Consider the following 14,185-nt stretch of genomic DNA (forward strand, 5'->3'; position numbering starts at 1 on the left):
CCCTTCAAATTTTATTATTTGTGTGAATCTAGGATATTCTTAGGTAAGAGTTAATGATTAATTTCTTAAAATATTAACACTTTTTTATGTAATTGAACTTAAAAGTCGAGCCTTTAATTATATACTTGGATAAAATTATTTGTGAATCATTATGTCTCAAATTAAAAAAGATAGAGATAGAATCATACCCTCTACATACATGAAAATAATGTAAACAGAAAATACTTGTTTATGAGGTACAAAACAAAGGATAAACCTATTAAAATTAACAAATCAAGAGACATCAAAGTATTGAACGCTACATCACACAAAGTTGGAGTGAAGACAAGGGAGAAAGAATTTAACACAGCCGATTTTACAGACGGCCAGAAACAATCATCTTAGAGCCGGCTATCCCCATGTTTGCCAGCACAATCTATTCTACCCCTGTCCTTTTGCCCATTCCTTTATAAACCTCTTCACTTCATTCACTACTTCATAATTCATTCATATATATAAACTTATTTTGTATGCACCATTAATATCATCACCATCCATCTTTGTTCTTTCTCGTGCATGGTGCAACCTTCTCTATGGCCAAAAAATCACAGCTGCGTACCCAGAAAAACAATGCTACTAATGACGATATTAATCTTAACGCAACCAACACTGTAATCACCAAGGTGAAACGAACAAGGAGAAGTGTCCCTAGAGACTCCCCACCTCAACGCAGCTCAATATACCGAGGAGTCACTAGGTCGATATATATCTTTAATTAATTGATTCCATGTTAATTCAATTTATTGCCTCTCTGTCTCTCAACTTCTTCAATTTATCATTTTAATTTTAATCATTCCTATAGTTAGCTAATTTAATTAAATTGGCATTCACCATCAGGCACCGATGGACTGGCCGATACGAAGCTCATTTGTGGGACAAGCATTGCTGGAATGAATCACAGAATAAAAAAGGACGACAAGGTTCATGCTCTTTACCATTGTATCAATAGTTTGCATCAATTTAATTATATATGTAGTTTGAATGTTTGATGAAGTTAGCTAATATTTCTAATTTAATTTCCTTCCATGTACTGTGGTGTTCTCAATCTTGTGGGGGTTCTTCACTTATAATTGGTTCAGTCTATCTTGGTACGTATATTAGATTATATATTGATTACAAGAGTGGTCATATCCAAGTTTATGGTTATTAAGCAAGTTTTATACCATCCAGGCGCTTATGATAATGAAGAGGCAGCAGCACATGCTTATGATCTAGCAGCACTGAAATACTGGGGTCAAGATACCATTCTTAATTTTCCGGTACTTAATTGTATTCTAAAGAACTTTCTATTAATGTATGATTATATGGGGTGTGATTTTTCATACTATACGCATCGTGCGTGTGAGATTAACTTAGAATAAAACACATCAAATTTGTGTTGCATGCAGTTATCAAACTACCTGAATGAACTGAAAGAAATGGAGGGTCAATCACGGGAAGAGTATATCGGATCGCTGAGGAGGTAAAGCTCTAGCTAGCAAGCTTCTTTTATGATAATCAACATGATTTTCAGAAGAAAAAAAAAGCAAAAAAAAAACCGTGGCTTATACTGAGACATATTCATTAAAAATTAAATTGCAGGAAAAGCAGTGGTTTTTCTAGGGGGATTTCTAAATACAGAGGTGTTGCAAGGTATATATATATATATATATATCGATCCTATGCATACGGGTTGATTCACTCTTTGAATTCAACCAAACACCAGTTGTAGGCATAATCTTGTGATCCATTTTTCATTACTTGCTTTTCAATGATCTCAGGCATCATCATAACGGAAGGTGGGAGGCTCGGATTGGCAAAGTTTTTGGCAATAAATATCTTTATCTCGGAACTTACGGTAAGTTCTCATTATAATATACTTTTACCTGGTAATGAGATAATTAATAAGAAAATAAATTAATATTAGTAAATAGTAATTAATATAAAACGTGTTCTTTGTTCTTATTTTTTAGCAGTAGTGGCAACACTCAAGTACAGAACCTTAAATAGTTTTGGGTGCTGTTTAATAAAAATTGAAGTTTTATCAAAATAATCATTATAGATCTATAATGTGTGACTTCTCAAGAGAAAGCTTTTATCTGGATTATAGAATAGCACTAGAAATAGTTATTTGCATCTATACTTTGTCCTTTAATAATGTACAAATGGCACAACTCTAACTAGTGTAAGTGATCAATCCTTTTAATTGGTACAGGTCAATATAAACTTCTTTATATTTCAAACTTAAATGAAAGCACTTTTGCAAATTATTGTAAACCAAAACCATCCAGAAGTACTACTTTAATAAATTGCTTCCAGTTCCATAGTTCCATTCATTACTTATCAGTCGTCGTATTCAATGTGGCAGGGAAAGCCACCAACTCTTAACTGATTTGTTAACTTAACCTTTTTCTCTTTAAGAACTATATAATAATATGTCATTATCATCAATACAAAAACTTATATATATTGATCATATAATGTTATCCATTATAAAAATCTCAAATCGACTATCTTTCTAATTTTCGCAGCTACCCAAGAAGAAGCTGCTACTGCCTATGACCTGGCAGCTATAGAATACCGTGGACTCAATGCTGTCACCAATTTCGATCTCAGCCGTTACATTAAGTGGCTTAAGCCCAACAACACCAACAGCAACAATGACCAGATTAGTATTAATCTCACTAACATAAATAATAATTGCACTAACAACTTCATCCCAAACCCTGATCAAGAACAAGAAGTTAGTTTCTTCCACAACCAGGATTCACTCAATAATACTATTGTAGAGGAAGCCACGTTGGTGCCACATCAGCCTCGTCCAGCAAGTGCCACGTTAGCATTGGAGCTTCTACTTCAGTCATCCAAGTTCAAGGAAATGGTGGAAATGACATCCGTGGCCAATCTTTCAACACAGATGGAATCTGATCAGTTGCCACAGTGCACATTTCCTGATCACATTCAGACATACTTTGAGTATGAAGATTCCAATAAATATGAGGAAGGGGATGATCTCCTGTTCAAGTTCAGCGAGTTCAGCTCCATTGTGCCGTTTTACCATTGTGACGAGTTCGAGAGTTGAAGTGAGGTTTATATAATGCATGGAAAAAAGAAAATCCGATATGTTTGTTTATTATTTAATTTGTTGATTATGTTAAAGACCATATTCACAAATCTTTAGCTAAGATTTAAGTTTTTAGAAGAGAGATCATGTCTTTCACTAATATTATAATAAGTGGACTTGTTTTCAATATGTGAATATGAAAATTTAATCTGCTTATATAGGGACGACGTCATTAATCAGATAAAAATGAATATTAATGCGGCTTTGGGGACATTGATCTCACTTTTATGTACATGTACAAGGAAAATTTTACATTATATGCATTACATATGAAAGCTTTGATCAGTGACACGACTGTGGTTCGTGCATGCCACAAACCCTTCATACATACTAGTTTCTTGGGATTTTAAAATTTGTAGAAATTTTGCTGCGAAATTTCTTGCAAATTTTTTTGCAGGAAACTTTCCTTAAAAAAATAATCACATGAAATTCTGCAGCAAACTTCTTGTGAATTTCAAAATCTTTAGGAAATTAGCTGCGAATTTTCTTGCCGATTTAAAATCAGCGCAGGTAACTTTCCTGCAAATTTTAAACATATCTAGATTTGTAATATTTTATAATTTAAAATGTATAATTTTAAAATATTTATATTTTTAATAATATTAAAAAATATTATTTTGTTATTAATAACTAGAATTATTGTCTTAATAGTTTTTACTAATATTATTATTTATTTAGTCTGGAACTTTTAAATATTGTTGAAATATATATATATATATATATATATATATATATATATATATATATATATATATTAACGACGTGAGACTCTATACTTCTCCTTTTCCTGATCACTATTGCTACTCAAGAAGTTATTGCTTTGAACTGTTTGCTTATTCTCGCAAATCAAAGAATGGCTTATGTCAGTATCTTCTACTCCCGCTTTCTGTATGGTCATATTTTTATTTATGATATTTTCGTGCTAATTTATTACTTGAGAAGGAGAGAACGTGTAGATTACTAAAAGAATAACAAAAAATTATTGTGTTAATTTGAAAAAAAAATTTACTTCTCTTTTTGTTTGTCATTTTTGAAATTGGGTTATAAACTCAAGATAAAAGAGGTAACAAAATTTTGAATTTTTAGATTAAATCAGAATAACGTAAAATAACTTTAGTTGATTAAATTTGTTTTTTCATTTTCCTTGTATATTTTTTTAGTATTTTATTTAATTATCTGGACGAAATTGGGTGTTGATACTTAAAGAGTTAAGATCTACATTGAAAATGATTAAATTCATACTTTTTTATGCAAAAATTAAACAAATTGAAACTCGAGTAATATCAATTTATCTGCTTGTTTTTCTTATTTCAATTCAATAAATTTCATTCAAATCATTCTTGTGTTTTTTCTATTCTTTTTTAGAATCACTATTTTAGATTACTATTTTTAAAACTAATTTAAGTGAATCCTTCATTAGAAGCAAAATGAATGAAACAATTAAATTTAACAAGCAACCAATTGTAATGGATATTGAAATTGAATGCAATAAATTCAGAACTGACATAGAAGAATGAAAAAGTAAGAATGCAGAACTGACATTATTGAATGAATCAACTCCAAATGACAATTAACACAAAAAGAAAACAAGCTAAAACTATAGCCATAAACATTTGTAGGATACAGCTGAGAACTTGTAGTTTATATACTCCCCATTTGTGACAATACACCACTGCACATAAGAAACTAGACAATAATGTACATATTATCCATGACACTATGCAGTGAAAGGAAGAGAATGGAGCATCAGCAATGGTGGATATACAAGCTACAATAATCAACGTACCCAGCTAAATCCTTTAGCTGCAAAGATTAAAAAGAAAAAAAATCAAAATCAAAACACAAAGCAGGTACTTCCTAACCTGTTTTCAAGATAATATGTATAAAGTATAACTTAGTCAAACCATCAAAATAGAACTCTGATCTTGGTCCTTTGGTTGGATCAAACCCATGCTTTATCTGTGGCACTGCACTTGTGAGTATTATGAGAGCATCTATATCTGAAAATTGTATCCAATCAAAACTACTTGCCTGCAATTCAGGCGGCAAACAACCATGTAGGTGAAGGATTATAGCATCCATGCAAGAACCTTCCTCGGGAGCACAAACCTTGTCTTCTAACTTAGATACCAACTTCTCTATGTCATCCTACATGAAGATCTTGTTCAATCGTCACATCATATCAGAAACTAAGGAATTTTGGATACAGATTAATTCTTGAAAACAAATGCTTACACACAAAAAAGAGAAAGAAATCTCAGAAAACTTCAAATAAAAAAAAAGGATTATTTCCCCTAAATAAGTTATAATCAAAACATGCACTAAGATTTACACCTTGACATTTAGCAAAAATTTGAAGTATCAAAGGCAACTTATCAGATGCAAACATACCCACACACACTTTCAATGCACATCTATTTCATAGAAACACATAAGCAGGCAGTGACAAAAATTGCAGAGTGCAGACATACCAAATTAGAACAGACAACAACTATATGCTTCTCTAGTAGAACTCCTGCAAAGAATGTTAACCCCTGTAAAGGAACACACAATTAATTAAACCAACTCATAATTGTAAAACTCGTATACAAGCATTATGAAACTATTACACTTTGATCACTTCATTTCAACGTCAGGAATTTGATTTGATTTTGTTACGCACTAAATCAAATCGAGATGAATTAGATTTGATGCCTATGCCTTCTCAACCATTACCCCAACCCTAACTTCCTTCCTTCCTCAATTCCAAAAATTCCAATCGAGATGAATACGATTTGATTCTGTTACACACTAAATCAAATCTTCAAACATCTATAATTCGATAATCTATAAAAATGAAACAGAAATTGAACACTACCTTCAGTTCAGTCAGAGTGAAACCAATTCCGAGAAGAACACGAGCATAGGAGAGAAAGAGAGAACGGAACATGAACGAAATTGATCGTAGAATGGATCCCGGAGTTCAGAAAACACGAGCATGAGTGAGTGAGCGATGAACACGAGAGTGAGCCTTCACAACAAAATTCTTCAAGCGAAAGTGTACTTCAGAGTCTGTTCCTCTTCTCCGATCGCACGGAATATGGAATGCAGTGGTTTTTCTTTTTTTGAAAATGGAATATTCGCTCGAAGAAGCTTCTTCCATGGCCGCAATTGTGAGAGCGCAGTTTTTACACTCACTCACCCATTCTTCTTTCTTTCTATTTTGAGATGGACTAGGGCCCTAGGATTAGGGAGAAAGGTGGAGCGTAACTCTCGGTTCATTTTCAAAATAACTTTTTTAATTAAAATAAATATATAATTTACCTAATTTTTTTCATTTTAAATAGAATGAGAAAATATTATTTACTTGTAATTTCACAGATTTAAGCACTATAAATAAATAAAAAATCTATTTCAATGCTAAGATTTTTAAAATGAGTGTTTAACAAAATTTTGTGGGTTTACAATTGACCCTACATATGAATACTTTTTATTTTTAAATCTCGAGACAAAATATTGTTTTATTTTTAGTATAATTAAAATTAAAATGATAAAAAAAATTATTTATGCATATAAGTTCAAAGTAATGAGAAATACATAAAAACAAATAAACAAACAATCATAATATTTTTAATTATTCTTAATCATCATAAAATATTCACTAAAATAGTAATTTGTTTAGAAAATTATTTTTGATTATTTTAAATCATCAAAAAATTTAGTAAAAACTAATTTCTTTAGAAAATTATTTTAAAAGTAATAATTCCTGCGAAGTAAAATTGATAGAAAAATTCGCAGGAAAATTCATAGGAAAATATATGTTGATTTTGTTTTGCAGCAAAATCTGCAGGAAATACCTGCGAATGTTTATCCGCATAAAAAATCACAGGAAATACTTGCGGATTATTTTTCACAAAAAAATCCACAGGAAATCCACATAAAAAACCACAGCAAATAGCTGCAGATTTTTTGTCCAAAAAAATTCAACAGGAAATTAGCAAATTTCTAATAGTAAGTGCTAAGAAAATTCTTTCATTAAAAGTATTTATTATATTAAAAACATTAAAAAAACAATAATTGTTGTTATGTAATGTAAAACATTTAATCGACTATATTTAAGAAATCACCTCGTGTGCCCGTATATACACGCAATAGACAACCTCTTTTTATATTGTTTCCTTAAAAAAAAAAACTTTTTATATTTTTTAAGGTATTCATCAATTAAAAAAATCAGTATACTTTTTTAACTTAACTGTAAACAAAATAATAAAAATGATCCCCAGAAATATATATATATAATGGATTCAATTCCTCTAAATTGAACTACTCATTTTAGAGAATAAAGTAAGTTGCGCACTTTACAGTTTACAAGAGCCAAATTGAACTAAAATAGATTTTGAAGCACGGAAAATTCAATTTTGCATGGGAGACATTACTCCTACCTTCCTAAGGAAAAATTACTCATTTATGTTGGGCAATAAAATTATTATATTGAAAAAAAAAGTGTTAACAATATACATTTTTAACAAATTTATACATTATTATTATTAATAATAAAAATATAAAAAACTATAAAATCATGCGTTAAGCTCATTAAATAAGATAATAAAAAGGATATATAGAACTTTGTAACTTCTGATAAATTTAACTGAATGAACAAAAAATATACTAGAAAATGTGTTACTAGCATGTTTCTTAAAAAAAAATATTCTTAAATCGTAACACATTACTTGCTGTTCAATGTTGCGAAAACTGATGAGTCAATTAGCAGTGCCTGGCCGTTGACAGAAATGCCTTACAGATTTAAATCGTAATGAAGCCTGAAATATTTGCAAAGGAAGCAGTTAGTCTAAACGTTCACAGTGGACATTCTTTCAAGCCACTTTAGGACCAATATCTATTGAGGTACAAATTTTTTTAGAATACTAATGAATATACATCTTACTCATTGTAAGAATATAGTAGTATCTACTTCTGGTTCGAAGGGCCGATTATTAATTTGGTCTTGCTCAAGGCACTGTTCCAAAATAAACTCTTAAGCAGATGATGACAAACCCGGAACATACGACACATAGCTGTAATTTGGTGCCAAATTCAAATCTTCATTTAGGCACTCCAGTCTTCACAATCACATTCATAATCTATACGTTAGAAATTATGAACTGATTTCAACATTCAAGATTGACAGACAATATCATTTTAACGTCTTGCTTAGATAATTCATTAGTAGCCCAGAACACTGAATAGTGAATGGCTTCCAGTACTAAGCACTTGTCATGACCAAAGGAAACATTTAACCAAACATTTTACTAGGCTCTGAAGAACAAAGGACAAAGGTACAAATCTCCCTGCTATATTCACCAAAGAATTCAGATTACCCTCAGCATATATTTGTTTACCTAAAAACCACTAAAAAATATAAAGTTTAATTGACAGAAGAATATTAATATAGCGTTTTTATTCTGATGAAAGAACTAAGTGCGATGGAACAAGTAGAGCAACTATGTTAATTGGCTCCACAATCACACCAAGAAACTATCTCCTTTCAGACAATGGGAGAGTTGGGAGATGACAAGCATTTCCTTGCCCATATTCAAACATATCATCAGCTGCTCCATCAAACTGTCAAGTCCCTAGCTAGTCTGCTGATTTACAACTGCAACTGCCCCATTTACAAAGTAATGTTTTCCAAGATTAAACCAACAATCATGAAAAAATAGGGATGGTATCTACCATTTCAGGCTAATGAAAAATACAGGCCCAAGAATTCGTTGTCACAGATCCCTCAAAAATACATCCAAATGCATCATATATAGCCTAATGAGTAATGTCCCACTACCATCTTCATACATACTGGATAGTGTAAGAACACTGGTTGTTCTGACCGGAACAGCTGGCATCTGATGATTGTGTATTCAATTATAGCACCTTTGGTCAGAACAATAGATTTAATAAAGATATTGATGGGGTCAAGAAAATTGAGCTGAATCTGTAACAAAATCCAGCAAACAAAACATGATATTGACAAATTCTGGGGTACATTGACTTTACTGTTTTATACTTAAACAAGATATTGAATTAATGGAGAGAATTGAATTCACCTTAAGCCCACTTGTCTGGGGACAACCATTGCAGGAGCTGCAACAGACCCAGGGAACATCACTGCCAGTGTCAATCTGCACATAAGTTCTACATGAATACCCGATTGCACCCTTCTAAAGTAGACACTGGAATAAGCCATTAATTTCATATTAAAACAAAAAACAGAAGATATAGTGCAAGGGAAAAAAACTGACAACTGAGAAGTGGAAGGGAATTAGGACATTTGCTTACGATTGAATAAAGAACAGAATTAGAATTTTGTGAAAGATTTGCAAGAGCTTCAATCATAGACTGCAGCCGTCCCAAAAGAACAGAATTAGAAATGAGGCTAGTAAGTAGTAACAGATTAATAAGATATGAAACTAATTGTCAGCATTTGAAATGAGACCAAAATAGAATAACCTTCATAACCACCAAAGTTCCTCATATCAAATTGCTTTGTTATTGGTACAAAGGAAAAGAGACGGCAGAATTTGTCAAAGCTGTAACTCAATTCAGTTATACAATAGTAATATGTATTACACATACACATAAAAGGTGACTACTATATAGAACCCTGTGACAGAATACCTCATTTAATCTTATGAAATATCACTAACTCACTAACAACATCAATCATTTATATTCTTATTCTTTCTTTTTGTAATTGAAAATTTAGGTGAGTTGGATCCCGGGGGTTACTAGGATTAGGACAAACTTCAAGGCTCAAAGAATACTTATAGAGATACTTATAAATTGTTCACCAATAAAGTTCTCACACTAGTAAGAATAATCGAACCCACGTCATTTTGGGGTATTAGCTCGTTCCTTGCCACGTGAAATAAACAATAAATATAATTAACAATGTTATAACGTTACCTCTATGCTATACTCAGGATGACCCTGAATTCCAAGAATGTGTGGTCTGCAATCGCAAACATTTCCACTCCAGTTTTGTCTGACGATCCAATCACTTGTGCACCCAGAGGAACCTCAAAAACCACATATTGGTGTACCTCAACGATGGAAAGCGATTCTGTCATCATTTCATGGTCCTCTAGGTAGCTATAAGATCGAGCTAGATCTTTCATGAAATGCACTTGTCTAAAGCCAATATCCCACCCTCTGTTCGATTTACCAACTCTTCCACCCAAAGCCCTGCATAGCACCTATAAAATCAAGGTCATTGTCAACATTTTGATTTTAAAGGGCATAGAATACATATTTACAAAAAGCATCATTGAGATTTGAGAGTAATATGCTAGCATCAAGAATTTTACACTTCGACGATTGTTGTGTTAATTTTGTAAAATGAGCGTTTAATAGTTTACAGTAATTTAATTATCTAACTTAAGAAGAATTCTCTCAAATATAAAATACTTGTAATTTTTATACAAAAAATGTTATATTGATATAGTAAATTAATTATTAAAAATTATTTCATATTTTTTTTTGAGAAAAAAATATTTAATATGATAAAATTAATTATTAAAAATATTTCATATCATTTTAAGGTAGATGTATGTTTATTATTACTCTTATATATTTGAAGAGTATTTTTTACAACATATATTTGAAGAGTCAATAATAAGAAATCTCTCATATGTCATAACCAATTGATTATAAATTAATGATGGCGTCATGAAGGTGATTTCAACATTGATAACCAAGCTTAGATTCTGTTCAAATGATGTTGGAAAACTCTCTTTCAGGATTAAAGCGTCTGAAAAGAATCGAGAACAAATATGTTTAGGCATCTTAAAAGCAAATGGAAGCAGATGGAATTTATTACTTTTTTAAGTTATGGCTAAGATTAATACTATTAAGAACATTAGGAAATTATAATTGATTTGTTAAGGTCCACACATTAGGTTTCTATGACGTGCACTCTTGGAGAGATGCTGAGTGCCGATGTGTTTGAGCGTTTGTCCATTTTGTTGTGCTACTATCAAATCAAACTACCAGTAACGAAGAATCACACGGGAAAGGAAATTCTTTTGTTTGTTTTAGCTTCATTTTTTTAAAATCTACATAAAAAGCATTTTTACTTTTTGGTGTATTTTGTTTAACTTTTTTTTTTTTTGGGGGGGGGGGGGGGGAATATAAAAAAGAATAAAAATATTTAATTTCTAAAAAGAACAAAAATATCTAATAAAATATGTTAATTTTGATCCTTAATTATCTCATTCTAATTTTAGAAAGCTCGAATCTCTTATTTTTGAGCTTATACCATCGGATACCACTGGTGTGATTTTAATGGGCTTCTATATTGGCCTAGATAATTGTTGTTTTCACTTTCATGGCCGATTGATCAACTGCTACTCCCACCAATACCTCCTTGGATTAAAGACAAACAAAGAAGAGGGATTCTATACAATGCACCTTTTGAGTGAGGTGCATATCCATCCTGTTTAGATCCAAGGATTACACATATAAGCTGTATAGATACACATAGATGCACCTAATATATATGGTGCATGTTAGAATTGCACAAAAAAGAAAACTAAGATCTTGTTCACTCCTCCCATCTCTCTTCCTACAAATTAATGATTCATCATTCATATAATATAATTCGGACATGAAGGCCAGTCTAGGGTGTAAAGTGATTGATTTCTCGGGCCTCCCTTTTCTTCTTTTGACCAGAACTGAAACATTTCCTATATAGCTAGTTTGGGCCTTCCCCATTTTAGAACTTCTTTTCGTAAATTTAGAACACCAAACGCACACTCTCAACCCCACTCCAACTTTCTTCTATGCTTTATTAATAAATAGACAATAGTATTATGATGCTTAGGTGCCTGTTTAGTGAGGTATGGAAAACGAACCTTTGAAAATTGTTGCTATAAAACCTAAGCACTATGGGGAAAAACAGTGAATACACCCAACTTTTCAGGCTCCCGGAAAACCATCTCATATGTTAACAATATATAGGTCTTGAAAACATAAGAGAAATGATACTTGTATGACAACTTGTATAATAAATCTTACAACAAAGAGAGAAATGGAAAAAAGTGAGAAAAGAGAGAAAAATTTGAAATGTAATGCATGATATGATAAAGAGAGATAGACACATAAAATAGTTGGTGTTTTATAAATTATAATAAGAATTATTGTATAAGTATTATATCTCTTACTCCATATATATCAAGCTCTAAGATTTGCATATTTGGACATCAATTGAAGCTTAAAAACACTTTTATTATAAAGTAATACATTTTTTCTTTATTTTGTGTCTTGAAATTTAAAAAAGTACATTCCCAACTTTTATCCAAACATAACTTGATTGTAAAAGATGAAATGTGTCATTTGTCTTGGTACTCTTTTATATATTTCTTTTTTTCCATTATAATTGTTATGTAAGAGAGAAAAAATATTATAAAATAATTGTTATTTTTAACATTTATTACGCTTTTTTACTTATATATCTCTTATAATCTTAATGATAAACAATAAAATCTATAAATAAATTAATGATAATATAATGTTAATTTTGTAAAAGTATTATTTTCTTTCATTTTTTTCCCTATCCATATAAAACAACTTAGAAAAACTATTATTTTGAAACAAATGGGGTATATTATGAGTAACACACTGTTGATTGAAAATCATTAAAATTAAAGAAATTTGTAAGTTAATGTTTTATTTAATGGGTTTCACTCAATATTCTGTAGTTTTTAATGAACAAACATATTAAGGAGACTAAAATATATTTTATTTTTAATAAAAAAAATCAAAGTTAAGAATAAATGAAAACATTCATAAGTGAAGTATAACAAAAAAATGTTAATATGTAAAACTACTATTTCAACAAATTTGCACAAATAATTTTTTGTATTAGGGAGGAGTATTAATAACCCTCTCTTTAATATTATCTTCTTTTTTTAACTTTTTCATCTTGATTAATATTTATTAAAAATCACTATTTTGGTGGGTTCGCATAGAATTCCTCTTGTGTTAGAACATGTATTATATTTTTTTCAATTTTAATTAATAGTTATGTAAAAAGAAATGGCCATCCACAAGTGCTTTGGTGTATTTATTGCTAGTGGTATTTTAGGCATAGCAATATTTTTTCCATTTTATTATAATTATCGTGTAAAAAAATTATCATAAAATAGTTTTTATTTTAATTTTTCAATACAGCATTAATTATTTTTTTCTACTTATATTCCTTATGTAATACTTTCTCTTGTCTCAGATATAATAAAAAACACATTTTTCATAATCTCAAATATAAGAAAATTTCAACTAATTTTATTCTATTTAATGTTACTATTTCTAAAATATCTTTTCATTTAATTGAGGTTTTAGTTTTAACTATTTTTTTTATTCCTAATACCAAGTTCTAATGAAAGGTAAGTTTGAGAAAAAATAATTTTCAATTGAGATTAATGCAATTAAATATGATTAATTAACTTTCTTAATTAATATGAATTAATTTTTTTCCTTATATTTGGGACAGTGTATTGTTAATGATATGAGTTTAAAAAATTAAAAATAAATTAATGATAGGAAGGTTAATTTTGTAAAAAAATTATTCTCTTTTATTTATTTATTGATTTTGTGTGTATAAATAAACTTAGAAGGATAATTATAATGAAAGGGTGGACTGCGACTCTAAGTATAAATATTATATTCTTTTCCTATAAAATGTTATCTGAGTATGTTATGGAAGCAACCTCATTAATCAACTTTAATGACAATCAATTCTATAAAATAAGGAAGGCTAACTATTCTATTTGCTATCATGTACAGGAAAAGTCAAGAGTAATCTATATTAGCTTTGAAATTGATTGACTCGTCAATTATGAGTTCAACTTCGGATATTGATCCGTCAGTTAAGTGATTATAGTTGCTTAATAGTACAGGTCAAATATCATTAAAATCAAAAGATTGTGACTTGGCTATTTTAATTTGGATCATTTCCCTCACTCATTTTCTCCATCCCCTCTGTCTCTCTCTATTATTAACCCACTTTTTTAT

The 14,185-nt window shown here is 30.3% G+C and overlaps 2 protein-coding genes and 1 long non-coding RNA gene across 10 annotated transcripts; 1 reads left to right on the top strand and 2 right to left on the bottom strand.

The window, feature by feature from the left end:
• Positions 1 to 290: 290 nt before the first annotated feature.
• Positions 291 to 3,353, top strand: LOC114394708 (AP2-like ethylene-responsive transcription factor At1g16060). 2 transcript variants are annotated; one of them, XM_028356380.1, is made up of 8 exons: positions 292 to 736; positions 877 to 959; positions 1,119 to 1,127; positions 1,210 to 1,298; positions 1,428 to 1,501; positions 1,621 to 1,671; positions 1,800 to 1,876; positions 2,550 to 3,353. In XM_028356380.1, exons 1-8 carry the CDS (start codon positions 573 to 575, stop codon positions 3,098 to 3,100), a joined length of 1,098 nt encoding a protein of 365 aa, XP_028212181.1. In that variant the 5' UTR covers positions 292 to 572; the 3' UTR covers positions 3,101 to 3,353. The 2 variants fall into 2 exon arrangements, with proteins under 2 accessions (XP_028212188.1, XP_028212181.1); XM_028356387.1 differs by lacking the exon at positions 1,621 to 1,671 and having other exon boundaries at positions 291 to 736.
• Positions 3,354 to 4,648: 1,295 nt separating this feature from the next.
• LOC114394723 lies at positions 4,649 to 6,400 on the bottom strand. 6 transcript variants are annotated; one of them, XM_028356428.1, is made up of 5 exons: positions 6,000 to 6,383; positions 5,614 to 5,676; positions 5,174 to 5,290; positions 5,047 to 5,101; positions 4,649 to 4,945 (listed from the first exon to the last, which is right to left on the bottom strand). In XM_028356428.1, exons 1-5 carry the CDS (start codon positions 6,069 to 6,071, stop codon positions 4,920 to 4,922), a joined length of 333 nt encoding a protein of 110 aa, XP_028212229.1. In that variant the 5' UTR covers positions 6,072 to 6,383; the 3' UTR covers positions 4,649 to 4,919. The 6 variants fall into 6 exon arrangements, 5 of the variants coding, with proteins under 5 accessions (XP_028212229.1, XP_028212223.1, XP_028212209.1 ...); XM_028356422.1 differs by having other exon boundaries at positions 4,649 to 5,101; positions 6,000 to 6,384; XM_028356408.1 differs by having other exon boundaries at positions 5,047 to 5,290.
• A 1,915-nt stretch (positions 6,401 to 8,315) lies between these two features.
• Positions 8,316 to 10,465, bottom strand: LOC114394762. 2 transcript variants are annotated; one of them, XR_003662835.1, is made up of 4 exons: positions 10,082 to 10,465; positions 9,455 to 9,514; positions 9,223 to 9,348; positions 8,316 to 9,110 (listed from the first exon to the last, which is right to left on the bottom strand). It is a non-coding gene; the product is annotated as an uncharacterized LOC114394762 (long non-coding RNA). The 2 variants fall into 2 exon arrangements; XR_003662836.1 differs by lacking the exon at positions 10,082 to 10,465 and adding an exon at positions 9,626 to 10,064.
• Between the last annotated feature and the right edge of the window lie 3,720 nt (positions 10,466 to 14,185).

Source organism: Glycine soja, chromosome 2, assembly GCF_004193775.1.
Source record: "Glycine soja cultivar W05 chromosome 2, ASM419377v2, whole genome shotgun sequence".
NCBI lineage: Eukaryota > Viridiplantae > Streptophyta > Magnoliopsida > Fabales > Fabaceae > Glycine > Glycine soja.

Bases quoted from the DNA above. Each gene is read 5' to 3' on its own strand.
- LOC114394708 (XM_028356380.1), top strand. From the start codon at position 573: ATGGCCAAAAAATCACAGCTGCGTACCCAGAAAAACAATGCTACTAAT. The intron at 1,299-1,427 runs GTACTTAATTGT...TGTTGCATGCAG, and splicing joins ATACCATTCTTAATTTTCCG to TTATCAAACTACCTGAATGA. The intron at 1,672-1,799 runs GTATATATATAT...CAATGATCTCAG, and splicing joins AAATACAGAGGTGTTGCAAG to GCATCATCATAACGGAAGGT.
- LOC114394723 (XM_028356400.1), bottom strand. From the start codon at position 6,071: ATGTTCCGTTCTCTCTTTCTCTCCTATGCTCGTGTTCTTCTCGGAATT. The intron at 5,677-5,999 runs GTAGTGTTCAAT...GTTCCTTTACAG, and splicing joins TCACTCTGACTGAACTGAAG to GGGTTAACATTCTTTGCAGG. The intron at 5,291-5,613 runs GTATGTCTGCAC...ATCTTCATGTAG, and splicing joins TTGTTGTCTGTTCTAATTTG to GATGACATAGAGAAGTTGGT.